The 26,553-nt window shown below is 39.9% G+C and overlaps 1 protein-coding gene across 3 annotated transcripts; it reads right to left on the bottom strand.

Annotated features, from left to right (window-relative positions):
- Positions 1-872: 872 nt before the first annotated feature.
- On the bottom strand, positions 873-25,817 carry LOC140200527 (cyclin-I-like). 3 transcript variants are annotated; one of them, XM_072263994.1, is made up of 7 exons: positions 25,497-25,817; positions 16,877-17,029; positions 11,946-12,083; positions 9,911-9,985; positions 7,713-7,853; positions 6,538-6,768; positions 873-5,423 (listed from the first exon to the last, which is right to left on the bottom strand). In XM_072263994.1, the coding sequence occupies exons 2-7, from the start codon at positions 16,988-16,990 to the stop codon at positions 4,998-5,000; spliced, it is 1,125 nt and encodes a 374-aa protein (XP_072120095.1). In that variant the 5' UTR covers positions 16,991-17,029; positions 25,497-25,817; the 3' UTR covers positions 873-4,997. The 3 variants fall into 3 exon arrangements, with proteins under 3 accessions (XP_072120095.1, XP_072120097.1, XP_072120096.1); XM_072263996.1 differs by having other exon boundaries at positions 11,946-12,080; positions 25,497-25,816; XM_072263995.1 differs by lacking the exon at positions 25,497-25,817 and adding an exon at positions 24,463-24,610.
- Positions 25,818-26,553: the final 736 nt, after the last annotated feature.

Genomic DNA, 26,553 nt, shown 5'->3' with positions numbered 1-26,553 from the left:
ATTCATGTCTACCCCATCTAGGATTTTCAATTTTTGGTATGTTTCAGTGAGATCCCACCACCCCCACTAATCCTTCTAAACTTGTTAGTACAGACCCAAAGCCATCAAATGCTCCTCATGTATTAATCTTTTTTATCCTTGGGGTTTTTGTCGTAAATCTCCTCTTTACGCCCTTCAACACCAGCAAATGCTTCCCTAGATGTGGAGCCCAAAACTGCTCACAATACTCCAAATGTGGTCTGATCATCACCTTGTAAAGCCTCAGCATCATATCCTTGATTTTATATTTTAGTTCTCTCAAAATGAATGCCAACATTGCATTTGCCTTCCTTACTATTGACTCATCCTACAAGTGAACCTTCAGGAAATCCTGTATGAGGACACCAAAGTTCCTTTGCCCCCCCCCCAGTTTCTGAATTGTCTCCCCATTTAGAAAATAGTCTATTCCCTTATTCCTAAATCCCCTGCAATGTAATTCCACCTGCCACTTATTTTCCCATTCTCCCAACTTGTCCAAGTCCTTCTGTAAACACCCTGCTTCCTTAACCTGCCCCTTTACCTATCTTGGTGAGTCTTTCATCAATTTTAATTCAGAAATCACCCAGAAGCATCATGTTGGGTATCCATTGTTGAAGCAGGGTTTGGGAGCAAGTTATTGCATTGTTTAGTTTCTAAATAAACTAGAAAGGGTCAAACTCTGAAACCGCCTAGCCCCTTTCAGAATCGGAACACCCTGTGACGGTTAAAGGGAAAGTTGTGTGTTAAACTGTTGGAATTGTGGGCTCAGTATATGAAATAATTTAAAGATGCATATTGCATGCTTCAGAGAAAGCTTGAAATGAACTTTTAAAGCAAAAAGACAAAACAGGACATTCTCAAAATATCAGTTTTATTTAGTTCAAATAAATCTATAAACATCTTGTTCAAATTGTACAAGAGCTGGATAAGAGCTCCTTAAAGAGCTTCCAGTATTTTGCTCAGTATCACCTGCTCAGTGTTAACTTAAAATATGAATACAGAATAAAACACATTTACTAAAATGGAGAGTGCCAAGACTTGTACTCTTAACAGTAAAATTAGTGCAGAAACTGTCAGGAATACAAAATACTTGTTATGCTTAAATAGCATCAATATCACAGTATTTAAAAGGATGCTAAAGCTTATTTTGCTTTTATAGGAAGTTTTTGGTCCTACCACAGAAAAGTTGTACATTTTCCAATAAAATATATAGCATTTATAAACACTGAGGGCACTTCTGGCCGCTGTATTTTTCGCACTACTGTGAGGTTTTGTCAGCAGGGTGTCCCTTTGAAGGGGAACACACAACATAAGGCATATTCTTAGTAGTTTTACACAAACAAATAGCTTGAAACATTTGTCTATAGTAGTAGGACCTTCATTAGCTGCCTTTGAAACATAGAAATGATGAATCTTGCACACATCCTCATTACTGTACAGATTACCTCCTCAAAGTCACCAGAGTGACTAAACAATTGATAAAGTGAGAAAGAAAACAGCTGTTTAATTTGTTTCTGCCCCCTGATGTTAGGTTACATGCTGGATAAATGAATTTTCTTAACGTGCTTAGAAAATTCTGTAAATAATAATTACATTATGAGAAATTTCCAAATGCTATGTCAGATTAATTCTCTTTTACTAAAGCTTTGCAGAAGCATTTACTTGAGCATTTTCTGTAGGCCTATAATTACAAATGAATAAAATACTAGTTGAATGTGTCATGCATAGCAAATTAAGGCCATTTCAATTGTTAATTAAAAAAATACAAAGAAAAATTGCAATTATACGCAATTTGGGCAACAGAATCACAAGTTGCCACTGCAATATTGGCTGAGGAGCTCAAAAGTATTGAGAAGTATTTCTCAAGTTCAGTTTACATCAGAAACCCAGGAGCAGGAGTAGCCCATGTCGCTCCTTTGCCACTTGATGAGATCATGGTCAACATGATCTGTGGTATCCATTCTTTGATAATTGTTATAAATGAGAATGTCAGAATATGTAACAGTAAGTTGTAGGAAATGTATATAGATGTAAGATATGATTTTTTAAAATTATAATCTTGTAATCATTATTGGTAATGCCATTCTGTGAAACAACATTTCTGTCACTAATTGTAATATTAATGGCCAATAGTAATTTATCAGATTCCCCCCCAACCCCCTCCCCGACACTTTTACTGTATAGAACTTTAGATATTTCAATGATGGCTGTTGTCGTTTAATCATCTTCTATGAATATTGTGCTAGCTACAGTTCAGAAAATTTCTAAAACCTCTATTGCAAAGGTAAGAATTGCACATTTTATTAAAAGATTTCAAAATGTCAACGGCATTAAATAAATCCAATCGGATTTCAGGACAGTGACTCATTACGTGCATGGTTCATAACATTTTTTGATTAAGTAGTAGGATTTTCTCCTCTACTCATTTGTTCCAGATACATTTGACTATGAACAAATACAATATTCTACTATTTCCTCTTAAAGGATTTAGATTGTTTTAATGCTCGTGAATTTTTGAATTTCGCGCAACTAACTTTAAAATCTCTCTGGTTTATTTACTATTGTGAAGATTTGAAACTCTCAGCTTCAACTGGCATGAGATTCTGAAACAACTTGAAACACACAGGCAAAATTAGTCGGTAATGTTATAATGTGAATTACGGTGTACAAAAGGTGGATGGTTAATTGACCAGTTAAGGCACGTAGAATATTGGAATATTTTCAAACCATTGGGATCAGGTACTTGGGCAGCACAGAAGCATGACACCCATCGCTTTACAGCGCCAGCAATCATCAAAGAAGGTTCAATTCCTGCCGCTGCCTGTAAGGAATTTGTACATTCTCCCTGTGACTAAGTTTCCACCAGGTGCTCCAGTTTCCTCCCACATTCCAAGGAGGTACAGTCAGGGTTAGTGAGACCTGGACAATGCTTTGTTGGCTCCAGAACCATGGCAACACTTGCCCAACACAATCCTTGCTGATTTAATGCAAACGGTGCATTTCACTGTATGTTTCAACGAACGTGTGCAAAATAAAGCTAATCTTCTAATCTTGGCTCAAGACAGGCTGCATCCTGTAAACTGTACATTTCTAGCCACTGGGAGGAAGCACTGGATGTGTAGAATAGCAATTAACGATGTTAAGAGTTTGTGATGAAAAAATATGGATTGGACTTGAGCTCTTTAGCCATTGCATGAAGGATTTACATACTTCTTCAGAAGTTAATTGAATGATTCCAACAAAAATACAAGCCTCAAAAATACATTTTGGGCACATCAAGGATTTCTTTAAAAGTATACAAGGGAGATGATAAAAGAAGTGCAACTGAAAATCCTGCTATCATTTAAGAACTGACTACACCACTTAAATTCAGAATTTCCTGGGTGTGAGAGTCAAGGAGGCCAGAAGATGCCAAAAGACTGTCATTGCAGTCACAATGAGATATTTTCTGCAATGGCCACAAGATGGGGGTAGCACACTGTATCCTTTTAAAACAGGAGGCAGAAATTTTTGCTCATACTAAGCTGCTGGAGAAACCTAGTGTGTCAAGCATCATCTGTGATGGAGGTCATGGTGGGTTGGAGGGGGAGGAAAGGATGAGGAATGGTCGATGATTAAGGTTGAGGCACTGCAACAGGACTGGTGCAAGATCTCAACCCAAAACCAACTACTCCCTTCCTCCCACAGATGCTGTTTGACCCCACTGAGTTTCTCCAATCATTTTTGTTTTGCTCCAGATTCCAGCATCTGCAGTCCATCTCGAGGAGATTTTATTAGTCTGTGCTGGAGTTTCAACAAATGAAAGTTTCCATTGTTGGCCAAAGCAGTACAAGAGACAGAACACAAAGTAATTACTGCACAAATGCTATCGCTGATGCAATCAAATGTAATTCTGCACCAGCCTAAAGAATATTGCTTTCAAAGTGGGCACTGACAATAAAACTGCTCTCCAAATTGAGCTAATTATTGCAAGTTTAGATCACCTTGCATCTTCATGGAAGCTCTGAAGTACTTTTGTGCATGCTTGATAAGCCTTAAATATTTAAAGTTCACAAAAACTACTGAGTGCATAATGATATTGCTAGCAAGTGGCTGTTTACAGAAGACTCTTAGTCAAAGCTAAATTACTCACAGATGGAAAAGAGATTTTATCCCATTTCTGGAGCTACCATTGAACTTACACTCTTACATGTTGTGAGTAATGATTTATAATACAATTTTAAAATGTTCTAAATCATTGCTTACTTGTGCTGGTCTGTGAAGAATTTGCATTCAGCATTCAGACATGTATAGAGAAGAAGTGGGTAAAGGAATACTTTGAGACTACACAATTGTGTCATTGTGGTATGTGGGAAATGTATCAGTTGTAATGAGGGGATGAGGAAGAAAATCTTGGTCATTTAAAGTGGCTTTGCCTCCTATGCATCATGTTCCTGAAGCATTATACTCAAAGCTGCTCAGTATCAAAGTCCAAATACCACATTCACCTCGGAAACCGATGCAAAACCCTTATGAACCAGTAGAAACTAGGAAATATTCTAAAAATGTACTGTTGGCTCTGGAAGTTGACATCAATGGATATCCTGCAAAACACAAACTTCCCACCTTCCACATTGTAGGCACAGGTCAGTCGTACTAAAGGTTAAGAAAAAAAATGTACTGGTTCTTTGTTGTTAGCTTAATGTTCTGCATTACATATTTAGCTGATCATTTTCACCACGGGGATAACTATTCTATGGAAGACATACAAATTTGGCCTAGAGAAGATACTAGAACCCTTGGGATGGAGGTGGATCAGGGGCTTTGTTACTACAGACCCAGCAGTAGAGGATTATTTTCCTGATTTCCTAACAGTCCTGAAATGGATTGTACCAGTTTGAGCAGTTATGTCACTGAATGAATTTATTTTACCCTTGTACATATACAACTTCTTAAAATAAAAATGAATCTATGATTTGGTTAACTCCTATTGTGGCCACTTACTCATCATCCACAGGCTGCAGCGGGGGACACGGTGAAGGGTTTTCCACCAGCTGTGAACTAGCTGTGCTGGAATCAACATCCTTGCTATCACCAATCCCCTCGGTAGCCACAGTGATAGTATCTCTGGAGAGATTCTGCATTCCGTACATGGGGCTTGCCTCTGCCTCATTTGGTTTAACTGGAGTTGTACTGTTGCTGACAGAAGCTTGTTGGCTGGACCACAGCTTTCCACCGGAGAGTGAATCAGACATCAAATCACATCTGCCTGAATGAGTGTAAAGCAATCTTCCCCGCTGTTGCCTTTCAACGACTGAACTTGCAGGATCAAAGACATAGAGCGTGTTGGGATCCCAGACCAATGTGGGTGGCAATAACTGCTGTTCCACAATGTTTCTACAGCAGATAAACTCTGAGCTGTGAATCTGAAAGAGACGGCAAGTGGTTTATATGTCAATATGAACCACCTATCAATTAGAAGCATTTTGTTTGAGACCAATAGATTTTCTCTGCCCCAAGTCAGTTTTATAAACGTTTCTGATTGCAACAGCTCACATTATTTGGTAATATGCAGTTCATGTTACTGGGACGCAGAGCAAAGGGCGACAGGAGTCAAAGAGCAATTGACATAAAAATTGAACTTGCAGCATTAACAAGGTAGTTACATTTTTAATTAACAGGAGTCATGCATTAATTGATTGAAATCTCAACTTGATTCCCCCCCCCCCAGTGATATTCTTAACTGTACCCTTTATATATGTTAGTTGGAATGCTTAAATGTAAAATGACATTGCAAACATTGATGGCATCAGGATCATTAATTCCTTTGCTTCACTGAATTTCAATGCATTGATATTTTGCTGACCACATTGCATCTAAAAGGCGTTTCCTCTTGATTGTGAAAGGGGCTTGAAATTCAATGTCAGTGTTAACGTGAAGCTATCAACTGCTACATTACCTTCTGTTTTGGAGGGTACTGAAAATTAGCAGTAAGTGGCTTATTTTTAAATCTCATTTTCAACGAGATCTCTGTTTACCTGTACACGTAGTTAGAAATGTACACAGGGGAAAAAGTGGCATTCATCAACCCTTCTGTTGTGAGCAGGGCTAAGTGAAGGGGATGTTAGCTGTAGGTGAGCAGAAAGGCAGAGTCTGCCCTTATCCTTTGTTTAGCTGTGTATAATCCTGTTGTACAAGCAAAGATAAACAAGCCAAGTGCATCTTCTCCTTATGTATGATGTTTAATTACATTGCTATGACATTCCAGTGTACCTGAATGGAAGAGGTCTAGGATGTAGAAGATGAAAGAGAAAAGGCACTTTAAGACTAAAGTTCAGAATTCAAATTGGTCTGAAGGCAGTAAAAGACTTACTTTATACAGCACAATAATTAAAAAGACTGTAACATTCGTAATTTAATGAGTAACGAAATGATGCATTGGGACTTAACACACGAGTAGAAAGGCATTTCTCCTTTGGACTTCCTGCTAAACAATCTTTATTGTATGTGCATACGTGTAATGTTGAGACTTGCTCCTACCTGTGTTTTCTTTAGCAGATCAGTTGTAACAGCGAACCAGTCAGGAGTCAATCTTTCTGCTTCCAAGCTGATGATTGCCAAGGCAAGCGTGGAGCCTCTGAACTGCAGTAACTGGTGGCAGGCGGTGCAGTGCTGCAGCTGTCTGGTTAAGAGTGCGGCGTGGAGAGAGGGCTTCATCTGAGGCCACTGCTCAAGGAGATGGGGCTGGCTGGACATCACCATGGCGTGGAACTGGACGATGGAAACAAAGGTTTCAGTTAGACCCTGGGCACAAACAAACAATAGCCTGAATCATCTATTCCCTGGCAATCTGCAAGGCAATTCTAAACAGGTCGTACTCAAGTTTCCAATTGTGTAGAGGACTTCAACCAAATTGCTTCTATGGTTATCAAAAAAATATTGAGATGGAAATCTGAGAATTTGAGTCCTCCACTAAAATCACGAAGGAACCTCCAGTATCCAGTGTGTGAAGAGGTTGCAATGAATAGCTGGCAGTGATGGATTCTGACAGTATCTCTGTACCTTTAGTACTTTACGTGACACATTAATAAATCGGGCGAGGGATTGAAGGCAAGTGCATTCAGAGACACAATGTTGCTATTTTATTCATGAAGACTAGAAAGCCAAATAAGTATTGAAGGAATGACATCCCATACAAGGTTTTGCCTTGCAAAGAGTTGGGAAGGTAAAAGATCTTGGCAAATAATAGGGAAGTGGATAATGGAGGTTCCGACATTCCTGCTTAATCATTGACAATGACCTGATCTGGGTGCCCAAAATGTGTGATGGGTAAAATTGGCTCAAGGACGCAAAGGCACGCTGTTTGATGTTTTCAATGACGATCTATCATCACTGTATTACATTGCCCAGTGCAGAAGAAGTTATGTCCTGCCCCCTTCCTAGTGCCTCTTCAGACTTTAAAAGTGACAGCATGAACTGCAGCTCCAACCACCACCGACAACTCTTTCACAGTGAACTGTAACCATGCCTATTGCTAGATGTTCTTAGAAACCCGTATCCATGTCAGTAACGCTTCTGCTTCACAGGTACTTGTGGCAATAGCATAAAAATACAAAATCTGAGTTTAAAATGCTGATGCTCTTGTACCAGTCTAAATGTCTCTCAGTTCAAACATACTAACTAACAATCTGACATCTCGACTGTCGAATGCTTACTATGTTCAAAAAGTCTGCTGGTGTGGCGGTGTAAAGGTCCCACTGCAATTTCTCCAGTATGATCCTTTCCATCCTCACAACCTCATTGGTAGAACAGCCACTGGCACTCTTCGCCGTGAGGTCCTTTACTAGGAGTGTGACCTATGAAATAATTAATAAATAAGTGCCATTTCTGGACCAAATGTCTTTTTTTTTTTTGAAGATTTTCTTAAGTTTAGTGAACTATCTTGAAGACGTGGTGGCTGTAGAAACTTGCCCTTGATTCAATATTTCTGCTTAACATGCTAAAAAATATTAAATGTAAGAGGCAAGCCAGTAAAACATTGTAGCAGCATGTTATGACTATCACATGGTCTATGATTTTTGATTTTTATACTTGTTTTCAAATATTTTCTCACTTATACAGTCCTCCCTGCAAATCATCAAAAAGTTTTAAAGTTAACGCAAACCAACTGATAGCAAGCAATACTTAGCAGTGTGCCCATGCTCACTTGGGACTCTGCTACTCCAATTATTCCTCATTACAACCTTGCAGAGAATTTCTAAAGATAAACTGACAGTGACCACAGCAGGGCATCGAAGCATCAAGGCAGCATTTGACACCGTGTGACTGAGACATATCGGTACTGGAGAGTCAGGAAAATTACTCCAGAGGCTTTTCAGAAAGGAAGATTCTTGTGGCTTTTAGAGAGAAATCATCTCACTCATAGTTGTTTTAAACTTCCTCTGGGAAGTACCATGGCATCAACTCTCTAACTGGTTTATCCACTGTAGCTCAGTAAATGGAAGTTTAGCTCAGAGTTTAGTCTGACGTAGTTTGGGTACTAAAACAATACATGCCAATATTTTATTATTAAGTTTTATTTAGAGATACAGCATGGGAACATGCCCTAAAGGCTCAAAGAGCCTCTGGTGCTCAACTACACCCAAATGACCAATTAACCTACAAACTTGTAAACCGGAGCATCTGTGGAAACACATGTGGTCATGGGGAGAACGTACAAACTGCTTGCAGACAGCAGTGGAATTGAACCCTCTATAATAGTATAATGCTAATTCTGTGCCACCATGCTGCCCATCCAAATTTGGGCTCATGTGGTACTGATGTGGGCAAACCTATGCCCAATGTCACTATGAAGTGTTTGGGGGTCACTATTGACTAGAAACAGGATCAGCCCACTGTCATTGTTACCACACTATTGTCTCAATGGGTGTAGCTACAACAGGACTGAAAGGACTCCATCCCATCCAAAACAAGTTTAACTTGATTGGCAGTCCTGCTACAGTGGTCATCCGTTTCCTCAGTCATACTGTACAATGAACTAGTCAGAGGAATCACAGTTACACCTTGTCGTGGTTTCTCATTGGTAGTTCCCATACTAGCAACATTCACCACAAGGAGGACACCAACAGCTAAAAAAAACCCAGAAGAACACCATCTTCTATATGTATGGCACTCTTCTCAGCTTGTGTTTAAATGTTGGCATACATTAATCCACTCTAAATAATTCCATTATCTTTGTACCTACATTTACAACTAAACCTATCGATCAGCAATAATGTGCCAAAACTAAAGGACTATAAATGAGATTTATATCAAATCTAAATGCAGAGTTAGTCAGAGGAGAAGGGAACTAAATCAAAAACAATAATCAACAATGTTTGTAGCATATCGTATGCACACAGAAAATAAATAACATCAAGAGTAGTGGCGAAGTAATCATCATCTGGTAAATTGCAGCAAATATGTTTCAAGGAGCACTTCGTTCCCAAAAATCAGATGCAGTGGCCAATTTTCATTTTTTTCACCCCAGACATGGGAATGATATCTGAAGAGTTTTAACATGATTTCAAGTCCTATAATTTCACAGTTCTAGAGAGGTGCCAATCAGATTTGATGTTCTAAAAATATGCAATACAAGGAATTTTATATGTCTGTAACTTGACAGTAGAACATCTAGATGAAACAATGCATACATGCCATAACTAATTAATATGTTACACACAGCTATTGTAACAATACCAAAAAAATGGCTTCAAAACATCGAGAAATATTGTATTATGTGAATCGAAGTTAGTATTAAATTGCATGATGGAATATTGCACAATTAGGGGATTTTAGAGCACAGAAAGCACCGGTCAGTCCATTACATTTGTGCCAGCTCATTGCTAACTATAAGAATAAAAAGAAAACCAACCTCATCTTCCTCATTGATTTTGGCTGCGATGAACAAGCTGGAAATGGCAATGCAACGAAGATACTTTGGTTGTGCCTGGACAAATTACATATTGAAAGTATGATGTGATTTAACAACAGTGCCAAATTCTTCATTTATTAAAGAATATGATTTAAGGAAACTTAATTAATAGAAATAACTTGCAGAAAAAAATTAAATGCACCACCATAGAAAAGCTCAGCACTTTGAGCCTGCCATCCTCTAGTCTGCAAAATAGAAATATCTACTAGAGTTTTCAGTCTTTAAACCAATTTTTTTTTAATCTAGGCTTTCACTTTGCTGAACAAGGGTGTCACATTGGATGGTGGAGGAACTCAAGAGGGTTGGGCAGCCTCTTTGGAAGGGAATAAATAGTCAACATTTTGGATCGTGACTTTTCAGAGCTGATAAAATCGGCAGTCTATTTTCCATCATGGATGCTGCCTGTTCTGTTGAGTTCTTGCAGCATCTTGTTTTGCTCCAGATTCCAACATCTGCAGTCTTTGTACGCCTATGTCGCATTGGCTACTTTGCAATCTCCTTGCACCTAATCACACCCAAAGAAAACTTGAATCTTAGAACAATCCCTTCTGCTCCCACCACTTCCAATCCCCTTAGCAAACTGGAATGCAAGCTCCCTAACCTAGCAACCTATCCATTAAGGATAACCAGACTTCTATACCCTCCTGCTAATCAATTTCATCCCAAACAATACCTCAATATCTCAATTTCTACCAATTATTATCACCAACATTATCATCTTAACAAACATTAAGTATTCTTATTTACTCTCCATCTCCAAGCATATGCAAACTTCCTTGGCCTTAATAGGTCCTACCTGTTTACTAATTATGCACCAGAAATCATTATTTACTTTTAGGAGGTTCCCATTTACTTTTAGCACCATTCAACTATAATATTCTCTTTGCCAGACCTAACTGTGCTTCATGTCAATTTTCTTGTGATAGCCTGGGTCTCAACTGAAATTGACTTTAGGAGTAAGGACATTAGTTGCCTTCATACAAGTTGTTGGTGAGGCTGCTTTTCTGGTATTGTGTACAGCTTTGATCGCCACAATGAAGCTAAAGAGGATGCAAAAGAGATTTATGAGAATACTGCCTGGACTAGCGGGACAAAGTTATAGGGAGAGGTTGGCCACACTATAGTTTTATTGCCTGGAGTGCAGGAAAATGAGGGACAGCCTCACTGAAGTTTGTAAAATCATGAACAGTATGGATAAGGTAGACACCCATTGTCCCTTTCCCCCCCAAGGTTGAGGATTTCAAAACTCAAGGGCACATTATAAGAAGCCAAAGGTTTAAAAGTGGTAACTTCTCAACAGAAATCAGTGAGTACCCGGAATGAGCTGCCAGAGGAAGTGGTAAAGGCAGGCCTGAATGGAGCAGAATTTGTGTGGTGCATCCAAGACAGTTTCTCCACAAAATATTCAGAGAAACCTACTCAGGAAGGAGTAATTCTGGACCTTCTCTTGGGGAACAAGGTGGTCCAAGTAACTGAAGTGATAGTTGGGGAGCACCATTCTCATAAAGTGGCCACTGAGCGTATCTCAAAAATGAATCACTAAGAATTTCAAGGTTACATGAATGTTATTCTAAATCAGATAGCAAGAAGCTGTACAAAAAAAAAAAATTCCCAATTTTAATTCAACAAATATAACACCTCTCAAGTATCCTTCCAATTTGTTAAGAGATAACTACTAAGCCAAAGTACAAATGAATTATCCACAAATACTGTATCATGGTTACTATCCCACCCCCATCAAAACAATTGACCTTAGGAGTGATTGTATTGCCAAGCCACTCGGCAATCTAGTTGGAAATTCATTGGGATGCTTTACCCTCCAGCAAGTGTAAAATCTAAAGATACCTGTTAACTTGAAGGTGTTAATAGAGGTTAATATAGATGTGCACATTTTACTTCAAGTAAAAAGCCACAAAGGAAATCATAAAAAAGGCAGTTTGTCTAAATTAAGTACAACGGGATAAATAACTCTTACCTTTACGGATGCTAAGAGGCGATCAAGAATACTAACAGCAAAAAAGAAGGTCTCAGGGTAATACCCAAACTTGGAGCACAGGTCCCTGAGCCACAGAACGACATTCTCCCGCTGCAGTGGATTTATAGTTGGATCCTGCTTTACAATAAAAGGATAATCATCAAATTGAAAACCCAGAAGACAAGAGCATACAATGAAAAATTGCTAAAAAGTATCTTTCAAGAAAGCAATAACTTATTTATATTTTGTAATACAGCGTGATGAATGGCACTGAACATCTCATCTATCAGAGTTACTGATTTTGATTGATGCTGGATTACTGTTTTCTACCAGCCATTGCCAAAAACAGTTTTTTATTTAAATATAAAGTTGAGAAAGAACAAGAACCAGCAACATCAAGAGTACCTGGCTGAATATTTATCTGACTGGAGCCAAGACTGCAATGAGGGAGAAGCCTGCACAGGACCAGTGGTATAGCTAGCAGGCTTGCTGCCTCATAACCCTAATGGCCCAGGTTCAATCCTAACTACTGGTGCTCTGGAGTCGAGATCATCTATCTCCCTGTCACCATGTTTCCTCTCAGTGCTCCAGTTTCTTCCAAAGGCGTGTAGTTTAGTGGGGCAACTGACCTCTCAGTCACCCCTGGTATGCAGGTAAGTGGTAAAGTCAGGAGGCGAAAGGGGGGCTGTTGAGAATTTAGGGCGAATAGGTCAGTGCCAAATTGGTTGCAGAAACAGGAAGGTTTTGCAAGGAAGTGTTAGAATATAACCACAGCCAACTTCCCTTGAGACTGGTGCTGGGAACAAAGCTCACCATCCAGTGAAGGAGGTCATTCATTCCATGCCTGATCTCAGGAAAATTATTTATAAATTATCCTTAAGAAATGTAAAATATAAACTATCAATCAAAAGGCACCTTACAGGGAAAACTGTTCTTTATGACAATTACGTTAAAATATTTTAATTTTCTGCCATAAATAAAAAAGGAAAAGGAATTTAGGTGCTGTCTAAGCCTTAGTTTATCAACAGTGGAAACAAGTAATTGGCATTTTATTCAAGGCACAATAGTGACAAAATTAGTTTATACCTCAATGACCTGATATATAAAATATTTAACAAACTCTTATTCAGGAAACAGGATGTCCCAGATGCTTTCATGGTCACTTCTCTGGTTTTGCTAAAACATTCAACAAAAATAACTCGTGCAGTTCCCCATGAGCTGTCAACGAAAAATTAACTCTTGGTTTCATTTATGGATTTAACTTTTGAAACTATTGCAATCATTGTTCTCCTTTCACTCATGTACTGAAGAATGACAATAAACAATCTTGAATCTATTTAGGAATAATTACTGCAATGGTGTTGTCTTATCTGGGATTTTCAATTTTTCTAGCCACTGTATTTGTTGTAAAAATATTTTGAGTTATGTACTACTGTTCTTCCATTAAAACATACTACAAAAAAAAACAATTTGTTGCTTGAATTTTTTTCCCCCAACAGAATGAACACACCCAATTAGGTTTTACCAGCATACAACATCTCACAGTATCTGCTCTTGGTTAGGCTTAACCTTACACCCTTCAGCTCAAACAACACTGTTTAATGATTTGCTGAAGAAGTTGGTTGATTATATCACAGACCGAGGAGTGGAGCAATTCATTAGTCAGACTGAGGAGGAAAGAGAGATTAGAGAGGGTAAATTCAGTGCCAGATCAGATACAACTAAGAAATATAAGTGTGTGTATGTTTGTAATAAGAGAAAGAAAACTAAGTGAAATTGTTGCTCTTAAATCTCCATCAACGTTTGGTAAGTCAATTTTCAATGCCAGAGGGGCTGATTATTAGTAATTAATAATTTCATCATTGAACATACACTTACAATGATAAAATCAACTTGCTAAGAGATTAGTGATCATGCTGAACAGTGTAATATATTCCTGTTTCAAGATGGCACTGCACTGCAGTCGCCATTGAGGTCACGCCTCGGCCTTGGTTGTATTTTTCAGGTTTGTAGGGATGGTCTTGAGGACAGAGAGGGGAGTTAGGGGTCAGGTTAGGGTCTAAGCCTCTGCTCTGCGTTCAAAGGCCAGTGATGTGGTCGTGGTCCATGATCGGATGTCGGGCTGGCAGGCTAGTTTCCCACCCCTTCCCCCAAGGTCAGCGAGCTGTTAGTAAGTTCTGGACTCGGAGTTTCGTGTGAGCAGGAGAAACAAGGTCCAATCACTCCCTGGGTATGCAAATCAGTGAGACCAAAGTTTGAGGCCTAGTAGTGCTCAGGGTCCCAACATTGGCAAGTCTGGAGTTCAAGCCTAGTGTTCAATAGAATCAACGGACCTTGGGGCTGATGCCAAAGGATTAATCAGAAGTCCGGAATTTAAGGCCGATAGCCGAAGCATTGAGTTTGTGAATCTCTGCGAGGCTGGTGGGGAAGTCAAAGGCCCAACGTCTGCCAAATCTGAGACTGCGGGAGCCTGTCTTAGGGTTGGAAGGCTGTCTATGTGCCTGGGTGTGGGTGGAAGGATGGAAAGGGGCTTGCTTTGCTGTTGTTTTGTTGTGTTCTGTGTTGTTCTGCTGAGCTTCGTGGGCATATTATGTTGGCACCAGAATGTGTGGCATGCCCCAGCACACCGTTAGGTGCATTAGTTGTTAATGTAAACCAAGCATTTCACGGTATGTTTCAGCGCACATGTGATAAATAAATCTGAACCTTGATCTTGAAACTTCACAATATAAAGTGCATTATGGCCTAAAACTTGGACAACAACTTTGCACTTAACCATCCATCTGCCCCTCAACTGAAGTTGCACAACCAGCTGAGAACTTCATACAATTTGTTATTATAGCCAGCTATGTGTGGCTGGACACGGTTACAAAATTTTAAATAATGAAGAAAATCAAAATTAAAATATAAAGCACTGCTAAGACAAAGTTAGCACCCAACTGGAGCGAAAAGAATTGAGGCATTAGTGAAAGAGGCATGAGAAGCCTCAGAAAGAATCTATTGGGTGCAGCTCAACTGAAAGGGCAAAGATGCAAATTACAGAAGCCTAATCTTTTAAAAGATTTTGTGCACCAACATCCAGCCTGTCAACTTATAAGCAACATAAGATTTTTGAGAAAATGTATGTATATGGAATACTTTAACATGGAACATACATTAAGGCCTTTCTGCCTATGATATTGTACTGACCCTTTTAACCTACTCCAAGATCAACCTAATCCAACCCTCCCATAAAGCCCTCTATTTTTCTTTCATCCACGTGCCTATCCAAGAGTCTCTTAAATATCCCTAATCTATCTGCCTCTACCACTCGGGACATCACAAAGCATTTGACAGGCAATTAAATGACTTATGTGTTCACTGTTGTAACTTGAAATCAGGGCAGGCGTACTGGGTGCAGCATGTTCCAATAAAGCAGCAAGTAGACTGAACACTTAATCCCACTTAGTGATGTTGATTGTGAGATCAACAGAGAACTTCAACATTGCCCTACATTTCAAAGAGAGGTGGGTTCCAGTTAATTGGGACATATTGCGACCAGTATATTTTGGCCCAATTAAGCAGTTGCCAAAGTTTCATGGAAATAGTCAAAAAAAATAAAGACTAACTACTGCTTGACTGAGTAACAAATTATGTATTTAAATGAAATAGAGAACAAATTAGAACATTATCAATACTACTACAGTGTGATAAAACTACGTATTAGTTCCTACTAGTTTTCAACAGAGGAATTTATCTAGTATATGCTGCCGCATTCTGTTGATTGACTGTAAATGAACAAAATCAGTACACCCACCTCGAGTAGATAATGGACTGCCTTCATACAATGCTATCAATGATTGCATCCCCCAAATATTCATTTTCAATGTTCAATGCAAGATGATTGTCAATACCTTTGAACTCTTTGTAGTTCCTAACTTGAAGTCAGAAAGTCATTTTATTTTTACTTCTGGCATCCCCAAGCTTCAATGCTTGAATTGTCTTACTGATGATTTCTCACTGATTTTTAGACACAAGCACACGCAACTGACGCTATTTAAAAACTCTTCGCTCTAAGCACAGTGTGGTGTCTAATGACCACACAAGTGCACACTTCTGACTCTAGGTAGAAACTGTTCGGCAACTGTCTCCTGCCCCAATTGAGCAGCAGAGTGTCCCAAAAGGGAATTCCAGCTATTCTATTAATTTATTTTTGTTCTTTAAGGGTTGGTCCTAAATAAGTGGCTGTCCTGATTAACCGACGGCTCAATTAACCTGAATCCACTGTAATGTCAGGAAATTAACCTGTGAGTTACCTCTGGGCAGTATAGATAAGATTTAATCGATGTTAGATTAATTGAGAAATATGTCTCAATTAAAATAATTCTGATTAAATTAAAAATTTTTGTGCCATTTCTTTGGTTAACTGCCAAACATCCTTTCCATTTTAAACCATGAAAAGTTCTTCTAATAAGAGGTAGTTTGTTTCTCTGCAACCAGTCTGGTCAGATCTATCATCCAGATTCTAGCATAAATGGTTTGATTCTCAGTCCACTTTCAGACATCCGTGTAAGACACTGGACTTAAAATTTTATAAATAATGAACATCCTGTTGAGAATTTTTCCAATGTCAAAGTAAGGTAAAATTAAAATGGGAAGAATAACCAGAAGATAGAGTTTTAAATAAAGTAAACATATGCCATAAGAGACAAAATTGTAAAAGAATTAAGTTGTATATTTTATTACAGCTGGGCTTCCAAAAATAAAGAACTGATCTTAAGTTTGACATAGAAACGCAATAAAGTGCATGCTACACACACAAAATGCTCAAGGAACTCAGCAGGCTCGGAAGCAGCCTGGCCTGCTGACTCCCCCCAGCATTTTGTGTGTGTTGCTTGGATTTCCAGCATCTGCAGATTTTTCTCGTTTGTGATTAAAAAAAAGCATGCTACCTGGTAACTGCAAGTCCTGAAAAGAGGCACTTTCCATAATTTGGCCTCCTTGGAGAGTGCAACGTCAAGGAGGAATGCAAGCCGCTGGTCATCCAAGGGCCCAAGACATTTCATGGCACCAACAGGGCAGGCCAGCTTGCCAGGCACAAGTACCTAAGAACAGAGAGACTTTGAAGCAGTCTATGCAAGCGTGAGGTTTTTTTTTATAACAAAAGACCACTATAAGAAAGAGTTCTTAGCTTCAAAAGGCCTAAAACCCCAATAGGTTATGACTACATACTGTAGATAGGCAGCTAAACAACTTAAGAAACTTACATATCCAGTGACAGAGAATGTGTTATTATTCAGTGGATCAATTTTGTCTTATTTGACAGTTCAATGACAGTATTTGCTTCATCAGCTATGTATATTCTTTCCTAAATGTAAAGCACTACTGCCCACATTCAGGTCACTTTGTCCCCCAAATTTAGAATCTTGAATAGTTAGATTCTGAATAACAGATTGTTAAGGTCACTAGTTCCATAGCAGAAATGAAGGCTGCCCATCTGGAACATTTCTAATGCGTCAATATGATTACTCAGTTTGCCAGCCATGGATATTCAGCAAATTCAGTATCTTTATTGACATGCTGAGTTATCTCAAATCATTTAAATGCATTGGTAAAAGAACTCCAGTATTGCAAAATAAAGTTATCAAGATCAATTGCATCATCCCTCAATACCTTCTGGTTACAATCCTTGCTTCAGCCCCTTTTTGCATTCTCAGCCCCATGGCCAAAGGGAGTTCCATACAAAACGTGAAATTAACAAGGTGGTTTCAAGAACAGATTCAAGAAAGTATTCAATATCTTCTTAATACAAACACAAGATGGGAGACAAATCCTTTCATTTGCTAAATACCAAAAGAAAACTATCTTAAACACTCTGTAGATTCATAAGACTAATCGGGGGGAATGATAAGTTTGCCCTGTGCAGAGAGATTGCTGCACTTACTAAATCAGGAATTCACTGAAATTTCTGAGACGGTTTTAACATTGTCGTTCCAAAGAGGCTGCTTTGTCTATCTTGAGTCGTATGCTAAGAAGCAGAGTCTTGTGACAAAGGGTTAGTCACTCACAACTGAGACGAGCAAAAGTTTGTACATTTAGTTATAATCGTAGCTCAGTCGCTTGAGTGAATTCAAGACAGAGATGTTGTGTTTCAACCACTTTCCCCAAAACCCCCGAGTCCTTTAATATAGTTTGGGGACAGGATCAGTCAACATTTTACTGAATGACAAAGCAGGAGAATGGATTCACCGCCACTCCCCGTTCTGACGTGTCTCCAGATCACATTAGGTATTTGCACAATGGCATTTCTCTCTTTAAATAGTTGAGATGCAGCTGCTCCACTGGCAAGCTACGGAGATGAATGCCGCAGCAAGCGTGACCCGAAGCTTCCAGTGAGGTTATTTTCATTCTTAGCTTCACTCCTCCCTAATCTACCACTCCCCTCCCCCACCATGCTGTCTCTCTAACCTCAAACACTTAAATAAATTTCAAAGACCACCTCACCTTTCAATTCCACGTACAACAATTTCATAATTCGGACGTGTTCTAAGTTTTTTCGACCAGCAGCTGTAGGTAATTACTTTAACATTTAATGCTTTCTTCACGGAGTGTTTGTTCCTTTACCTGTCCAATTGCTATCCCATTTTATCCTGCCTTGTTATCCCTTTCAGTTATCCCACCCTCTTTCTCATATTACAAGCCTTTCATTCTTCTTCCATCCTGGTTTCCCCATTTCTGCAATCTCCAATCTTTTTTTGGCAAACTCTTCCTGCCCAGCAGCTGTCCCCAACCTCCAGTCCCTTCCCCCACGTTGCTCTCTGCCTCTTTATCCTTCTGTTGCTCCCTCTGTCTCCCTCCATCTCCCTCCATCTTATCCTTCTTGTGATCCCTCAAGTGGAGTATGATGCAAATTTATGGATTCCCTTAATGGAGCGCGCCTGCGCGTGACTTTGTTTAACGTGCATGGGTAGCCACCACACAGTCCTTGACAGATCAGGGTCAGGGTCAGGGTCCAGAGGCGTGGAATGCAAGACGACTGGGGACCCCTCACTGCTGCAGCCTTCCTCCATCGTCACTGCCTTTGTGATGTGTCATCACCTCCGCTAGCTCCACCATTGTGGTCTTAGCCGGATCGCTCTTCCCCCCCTTGACCTCACACTATTGGTGACCTATCCACAGGTAAGCATCAGATGCCTAAACTGTCTCGGGATCTCAGGAACTCACAAGGTGATGAACCTCGGTGCAGCTGCCTCCATCTTTCATTCACTTGCTACCATCTCCCAACCCCACAACCACCCCATATCCCCCAAGCTGGTCTGACCCACCTAACATCTTTCATCCCTCCTCAGTCCTCCGGTCACATCAACTCCAATCCCACCTCTCCCCTTTTAATCTTTATTCTGGCCACCTCCCCTGTCACTCTCAGTCCCAAGGCAGGGCTTCAACCGAAAACACTGACAATTCCTTTCCCCCCAGTTCTGCTCAGCCCCCTGAGATTCTCCAACAACTGTTCGCTGTTAGGCAATCTCTGTATTTGCTTCTGTACACTCTAATGAAAAATGGTCACCTTGACACATTTTCTCTCTACAATGCCTGAGCTGCTGAGTGTGTCCGGCTTCTTCTGTTTTACCTCAGGATCTTCAGCGTGCACAGTACATTGACTCTGTCAGAAATAGACAGCTGGATGGCAGGGAAGACCAGGCTACTAAAATGTACAGATAAAAGTCATTCCAGCCTGCTTGTTAAAGACCCATTCAAGGAGGAAGAAATCGGGGTGGTCCATGAGCCAGTCCTCATCATGGGCTTGGAGGAGGAGAGGGTCAGTACCTTTAAATTCCTGGGCATTAGCATCTCAGAGGATCTCTCCTGGGATCAGAACGCCAGTATCATTCACGGAAGGCACAGCAGCGCCTCTACTTTTGTAGAAGTTTGCGCAGACTCAGCATGTCATCCAAAATTTCTGACACACTTCTACAGATGCACTGTGCAGTATATCCTGCCTGATATGGAAACAATAATATCCAAGAATAGAAAAGCCTACAAAGTTGGTGGATACAACCCAGTTCACCTCAGGAAAAGCCTTCTCTCACCATTCAGCACATCAACAAAAGCGCTGCCACAAAAAAAGCAGGATCCATCATCAAAGGCCCCTTCCATCCATGCTCCCTTCTCGCTGCTACCATCAAGAAGGAGGTACAGCAGCTAAGGTTCCAAACTACCAGGTTTCATGAACAGTTATTGATCTTCAACCATCAGCCTCCTGAAGCAACCTGGACAACTTCTCTACCCACAACATTGAACTGATCACAGAAAACAACCCATGGACTCATGTTCAAAGACTCAGCGAGTCATGTTCTTAGTATTATTTATCATATTTAATTTTTTTTTTATTTGCATAGTTTGTCTTCTTCTGCATACTGGTTACTTTTCAGTCTTTGTGTGTACATTTTCATTGATTCTATTGTATTTCTTTGTTCTACTGTGAATGCCTGCAAGAAAATGAACCTACACGTATTTCAACAAAAAAAAATTACTTGGAACTTTGAAGTGGTGTGTTCTACATTTCAAAATATCTTTCTTCATGAATATATATGACATAAGTAAAATGTTTCAACAGCCTGGCAGCCGCTGGTAATGGCTTACTATGCACTTCCGCTAATAGGGCTGAATTGCCTGTTGCAAAGAAAACTAACAAGAAATAGCTACAGTTTTTGTGAATTCCTTCACAACCCCACATCCACCACAAAAATCAGCTGATAAATCTTTACTTCGCAATTTCTGCAACACCTGAAAAATATTGCATCATCAGCCATTGTGGTTGGGAAATTTCCACATAGCTATTTCATCGTTTACTTTTAATTTACATAAAATAATAATTAGTTATGGTTTAAGTAAAAGAAATTACTAAGAAAATATTTTAATTTGAGTGTTAAAAAGAATAGGACCATAATGGGCTAAATAGGCCTAGCTTAAGTAGGGATCTCGGTCAGCATGAACCAGTTGGGTCAAAATGCTTGTTTCAATTCTGTATGACTCTAGGACCCTATGTTGCCCTAATACAAGTTTTCACATGGGCAGAATTTATATATATTTGCATATCCATGCTTCCTGAAAATGTTTATTACTTTTCCCCAATGTACAGTAAGTTTTCTGGGTACATTTTTGATTACATCAAAACCACAGTCACTTCTTGATATACCAGATCCTCAATGCAACATATAAACAGGCTATGAACTCATAAAATATTTGACAGCAAGTTCAAAGCCTATTCTTTTCTTTGCATGATCATTGCCATCTTCACAAGAAAATATTTTGGGACCACACAGGAGGATCACCAATGGAAAAAAAATCCTAATATTCCATACTGTTTGTGTAGACTTGCACTTCATTTCCTGACCCATTCAGTTGCTCTGAAAACATCTCAACACTTTCTCTGTCTTGCTCTTCAGAATCTTGCATGCTCACCCCTCATTCTTCTAAAATGCCAAAGTATACACATTCATGAATCCACAAGACATAGAAGCAGAATTAGGCCATTTGGCTCATCCATCTATCATAGCTAATTTATCATCCGTCTTAATCCCAACCCCTGCCTTCTCCCCATAATTTCTGACCCCCTTACTAATCATGAACCTATCAACCTCCTCTTTAAATATACACAATGACTTGGCCTCCACAGCTGTCTGTGGCAATGAATTCTATAGATTCACCTCCCTCTGGCTAAATAAAATTTTCCTCAGCTCTATTCTAAAGGGACAACCTTGCATTCTGAGGCTGTGCCCTCTGGTCCCAACTCTCCCACTATTGGAAACATCCTCTCCAAGTTCACTCTGTCTGGGCCTTTCAATATTCAATAGCCTTCACACTTCTGAAATTCAGCGAGTCAAGGCCCAGAACCATCAAATACTCCTCATGCATTGACTCTTTTATTCCTGGGATCATTCTCATGAACTTCCTCTGGATCCTCTCCAATGCCGACACATCTTAGATAAGAGGCCCAAAACTGTTCACAACACTTCAAACGCAGTTGGACCAATGCTTTATAAAGCCTCAGCATTGCATTTAACTGTTCAGCCTCTATTGATTGGTCAGAAGTCTCACCTCAGGCAGTACCCAAGTGAACCTCTCTTGGATTGCTAACTTTAAACTGTTATCAATATCCCAAATGAAGCCAAGAAATTAGAACTCGTATGGCTAACTTTCCAAGACACTCACCCCGACTAAATTCCCCAGTAACTCTGGCTCATCGACTTCTGTCAATATTATTTGGATACAACTATGAACTTCCCCAAACTTCTCCAAAAACCAGGCATTTTGCAAAACCATGCCCAAGTATTTTCAAAAAAATGAGAATCATAATAAGATCATGAAATATGGGTAATTCTCTAGGATTTTTTGATAAAGTCATAGTGTTCAATTTACCATCAATTCCCTTAAATGTTCTAAACTACCCCTGAATATTCTCTGAGTGGAAGAAAATTAAATAACCAACGGTAAAAATAATGAGATAAATGGGAAACAGTGGTTCTGTCTCTAGATGTAAAATTTTAGTTACAAAAGTGCTCTCATCAGCTGTCTTTTAAAGATCTCTTAAGTGTTTACACAACTAAACATGCTTCTGCATTTCTTTTAAAATCCCCATCAGATGACGGAGGAGGAGGCGGCAGCTGCTCACAGGAACAGCTAACTTCATTAAGATTCATAACTCTTGCCCATCTTCACTACTGACATACAGGTAGCAGCACAGCAGATGTAGCTAGTAGGAAGGATATGGTCTACAAATCAGAGCTCTCTGATTAAAGACTGCCTCCACAGGCTGTGGAGATTATTTCCATTAGCAGAGTTCACTGTACTGACAATTTGAAAGGAGGCTACCTCACACATTCAAGGCAGTGGACAGGCTCCTCACTACAAACCATCCTGTGTATTAGCAGAAGTGGAGAGCATGTCTTTAGCAGCACTCAACTAAACTCCTAAAACCTATGAAGGGCAGGACATGAAGAACAGACTTCAGAGATGCAAACACAACCACCAGATATCCAAAGCTCTTCCAGTGAGAAGTGAGACCGAATTCTTTCTTTGCCTCATTCTAACCCCTCAAGTCTTTTATCCACCTCATCAACTAAGTCTCGCCTTTCTACTCTTTCTCCATTGACCTCCGATTCCAACCATACCCCCTCCATCATGAACATGAATGCCTAGTTTTTGTTTTAAAGCTATTATTCCATTCTAGCACCTCATCCTTCATTTTGCATCCACAGGTCAATTTCACTGCCCATATCAGTCCTCTTCATCTGCAGATATAATTCCAACTGGTTCGATGATATCTGTGGTCAAGGTAAGTACTCATGCATATTAAAAATACTTTCAGGGACGATCCAACGTAAAGCCCACCTAAAAACTGTTTGTACAAGCATTGGTAACAAATATAAAATAACTACTTCAGCTACCTGAAGATAGCATTACCTTGTCATCGTACAATGATGTTCACAGAGGTACAGTTATGGGTGGTAAATAGGGTGAATCGTATAGAAACCCAGCTCAGGCTCACATCCCCATTCACATGCAAAAAAAGGATGGCATTACTGATAGATGATCTTTAAGAAGTTTATTCCTTTGAACAAGGAGATTGTAGGGTGGTCTTATAGAGGTGCATCAAATTACAATGAGTTAAAGGCACACGTTCTTCTACCCAGGGAAGGGGAAACTAAAAACCAGAGGGCACAGGTTAAAGGTGGGAGGTGAAAGATTTAAAAGGCACGTGAAGGCAACTTGTTCACACAGAAGATAGTGCATGCATGGAATGAGCTGCTGGAGAAACTGGTTGAGACAGGTACAACAGAAACATTTAAAAGACATTTAGATAAGCACACCGATAGGAGGTATAAGGGAGACGAAGACCTAAAGCAGGTAAATGGCATTACCTTGATGTGCACCATGGTGAACATGGACATGTTGGCCAGAAGGGCCCACTTCCACGCTGTAATACCTTGACTCTGTAACTGTGGTTCAACTTAATATAGTCCTGTTCGCACCAAAATCAATGAAAGGGGCAAAGCCAGGCTAACATACCTATACAGATCGATCTGTTTAGGTCGCTACAACTCAAGTTCACTCGCAGGGTAAATTTTTCAAAATGTACCCATCGCCTAGTGAGAAGAATCAGCATGAGACACAAGAAAATAGGAGATGGAGACAATCTGATCCTCTAGCCTGCCTCACCATCATGTCCACAACTGAAATGCTCCAGGCCTGAACTCCTCCTCTTCCCCAAAGCCCCCACTTCCTTAATCTTTCAAAAATTTGTTTCCCTCCATTTTAAACAGTTGTAATGATCGAGCCTCCACAACCTTCAAAGGTAAAGAATTCCACAGGTGAACCACACACTGAGAAAAAAAATCTAAATGTCTGGCCCCATAAACACCTTCTTTGTTCACGATTCTTCTAGGACTGAAAACATCTCAACTTCTACCCTGGCACGTCTCCTCAGGATCTGGCACGTTCAATAAGGTCACCCCTTATTCTTCTATAGTCTAACCTGCTCAGCCCCTCTCGATGGGACCACCGTGTCATCCCAGGAGGTTGACTCCCCAGCGAATCTCTTCTGGACTCGATCAATATCCCGATTGAGCTAAGAAATTAAAACTCCTGCGGATGACTTTCCAAGCCTCTCACTCCATATTAAATTCTCCAGTAATTGCGGCTCCTCTACTTCCGTCAACATTATCGGAAGTTACGTACAAGTAGAACTGTAGATTTCCCCAACTTTACCAATTTTTTTTAAAACAAAAAAAATATTTCTGTACTCGCTCTCCAGATCACAGAGCGTTTCTTCGGAAGTTTTTTTTTGGGCAACAAAGCACTATTGGGAGAGCTGAAATAAACTACGAAAATGAGCGTTTTAAGAGAATGACGCAAGCTACTCTGTCCCTATCGCTGCCACCTTACAATGTCTTGGTTGCAACCGAGAATAAGGAAACGAAATGCAGTGTAACTCGCAAAGGAACACGACCTCCTTGTTTACAGAGTACAGAGTACACATAAGACCAACTGATTGGAAAAAGTGGAACATTTTGTGTGAGTGAGAGAGAGATTTCCTCAAGTAAATTACGTACGTAGTAGATTTACTTGTGTGGCGACGGGGACTGCGTCTTAAAAAATATAAACAACCGTAATAAAGTTTCCCCAAAGATACTGAAGGAAGTGTGAAGAAACCTCTAGTCTGTGAAGAGCTCGGTTTAGGCAAATATGCTCAACATATCCCAACCCTACTTCTATCCCCCTGCGGTATTAAAAAAACTATTCAAGCATCTTTACAACCAATAGAATATATACAGATAACAACAATATCCTGGTATACTAGCAAGAACCAAATAAGTTGCTTTACTAGCTGTTTCATTAATGTAATGGAAGATTTAAATCGTGTAATAAACAAAATACAGTCCTGAACACATTCAGAGACACAAATACAGCCAGTGAAGGGGCGCTGAGGACCCCTTGACCACTACTGACTCCTCTTTCTCTGTGAGGGGTGGAGTTATGATCGGGCGATAGGAAACTTCACTTACTGACCTGTTTCCCAAGACGATGCGGTCTGTGTCTCTGCCCTGCTCAAATCCATCAGTTCGGCATCTTTGTTCTTCTGTTTAGATTTTTCCGAAACAAAGGGAAATCGGACCCGTCCCCGCGGCGATAAACTCCAACTGTGGGTTAGAAAGAGGGAATAATATTTCCCCCAAAAAGGCGAGCATCGTCCGGGCGCATTTAGAAGTAACAGCCAAAGAGAAATAACATGCACAGAAGACTAAAAGCGCTCAGAGTTCAATGCAATCGATAGAAGCAAAATACCGCCCTTTGTTACGGTGGAATCGGGAGTTGGAGCCTGTTTAAAACCTTCGGCTCCTCCTCGTTTCTTCACGTAAGCAGTTACGTGCGGACTTTCACATCGGAACACTAGGCTCAGCCAGCGATCCATTTTGTTAGATTCGGGACGTGGACAGTATTTCATGTTAAGGACATCTAGTTGTATTTTAATTCGCCTCCTTGGTTAACTATTAATCAATAGAAAATATTAAATTACAATTCTGTGAAAAATCAATTGCTGTATCCAGAATGCGATGCGGTTACTTCGAACAAGCAAAATGTCGCTTAAGTTTTTTTTGCAGTCTCACTTGTTTCTAGTGAACCTTGATTGTTAAGCATGAGATCGGGATCAGATTTTTCCCCCCTCAAACTTACAATATGTCAGTGTTAAAATAAAACTGTCTTTGTTTAAATTAGTTTTCCGGCCATTAATAATAATGGTTTTATAATCAATTCGCTGTGCTGATTTCAAATATACTTTTAAATGAACATAGAATAGTACAGCACAGTACAGGCCCTTCGGCCCACAATGTTGTGCCGACCCTCAAACCCTGCCTCCCATATAAGCCCCCACCTTAGATTCCTCCATATATCTGTTTAGTAGTCTCTTAAACTTCACTAGTGTATCTTCCTCCACCACTGACTCAGACAGTGCATTCCATGCACCAACCACTCTCTGAGTAAAAAACCTTCCTCTAATATCCCCCTTGAACTTCCCAACCCTTACCTTAAAGCCATGTCCTCTTGTATTGAGCAGTGGTGCCCT

The sequence above is a fragment of the Mobula birostris genome, chromosome 7 (genome assembly GCF_030028105.1).
Source record: "Mobula birostris isolate sMobBir1 chromosome 7, sMobBir1.hap1, whole genome shotgun sequence".
Classification (NCBI taxonomy): domain Eukaryota; kingdom Metazoa; phylum Chordata; class Chondrichthyes; order Myliobatiformes; family Myliobatidae; genus Mobula; species Mobula birostris.
Note: the sequence above shows the minus strand (reverse complement) of the source record. Positions and strands in the feature narration are given on the sequence as shown.

Coding starts and splice junctions, on each gene's coding strand:
- LOC140200527 (XM_072263994.1), bottom strand. CDS start 16,990: ATGAAATGTCTTGGGCCCTTGGATGACCAGCGGCTTGCATTCCTCCTT. Junction 9,986..11,945: donor GCCTCTTAGCATCCGTAAAG/GTAAGAGTTATT, acceptor TAATTTGTCCAG/GCACAACCAAAGTATCTTCG. Junction 5,424..6,537: donor ATCTGCTAAAGAAAACACAG/GTAGGAGCAAGT, acceptor CGTCTCTTTCAG/ATTCACAGCTCAGAGTTTAT.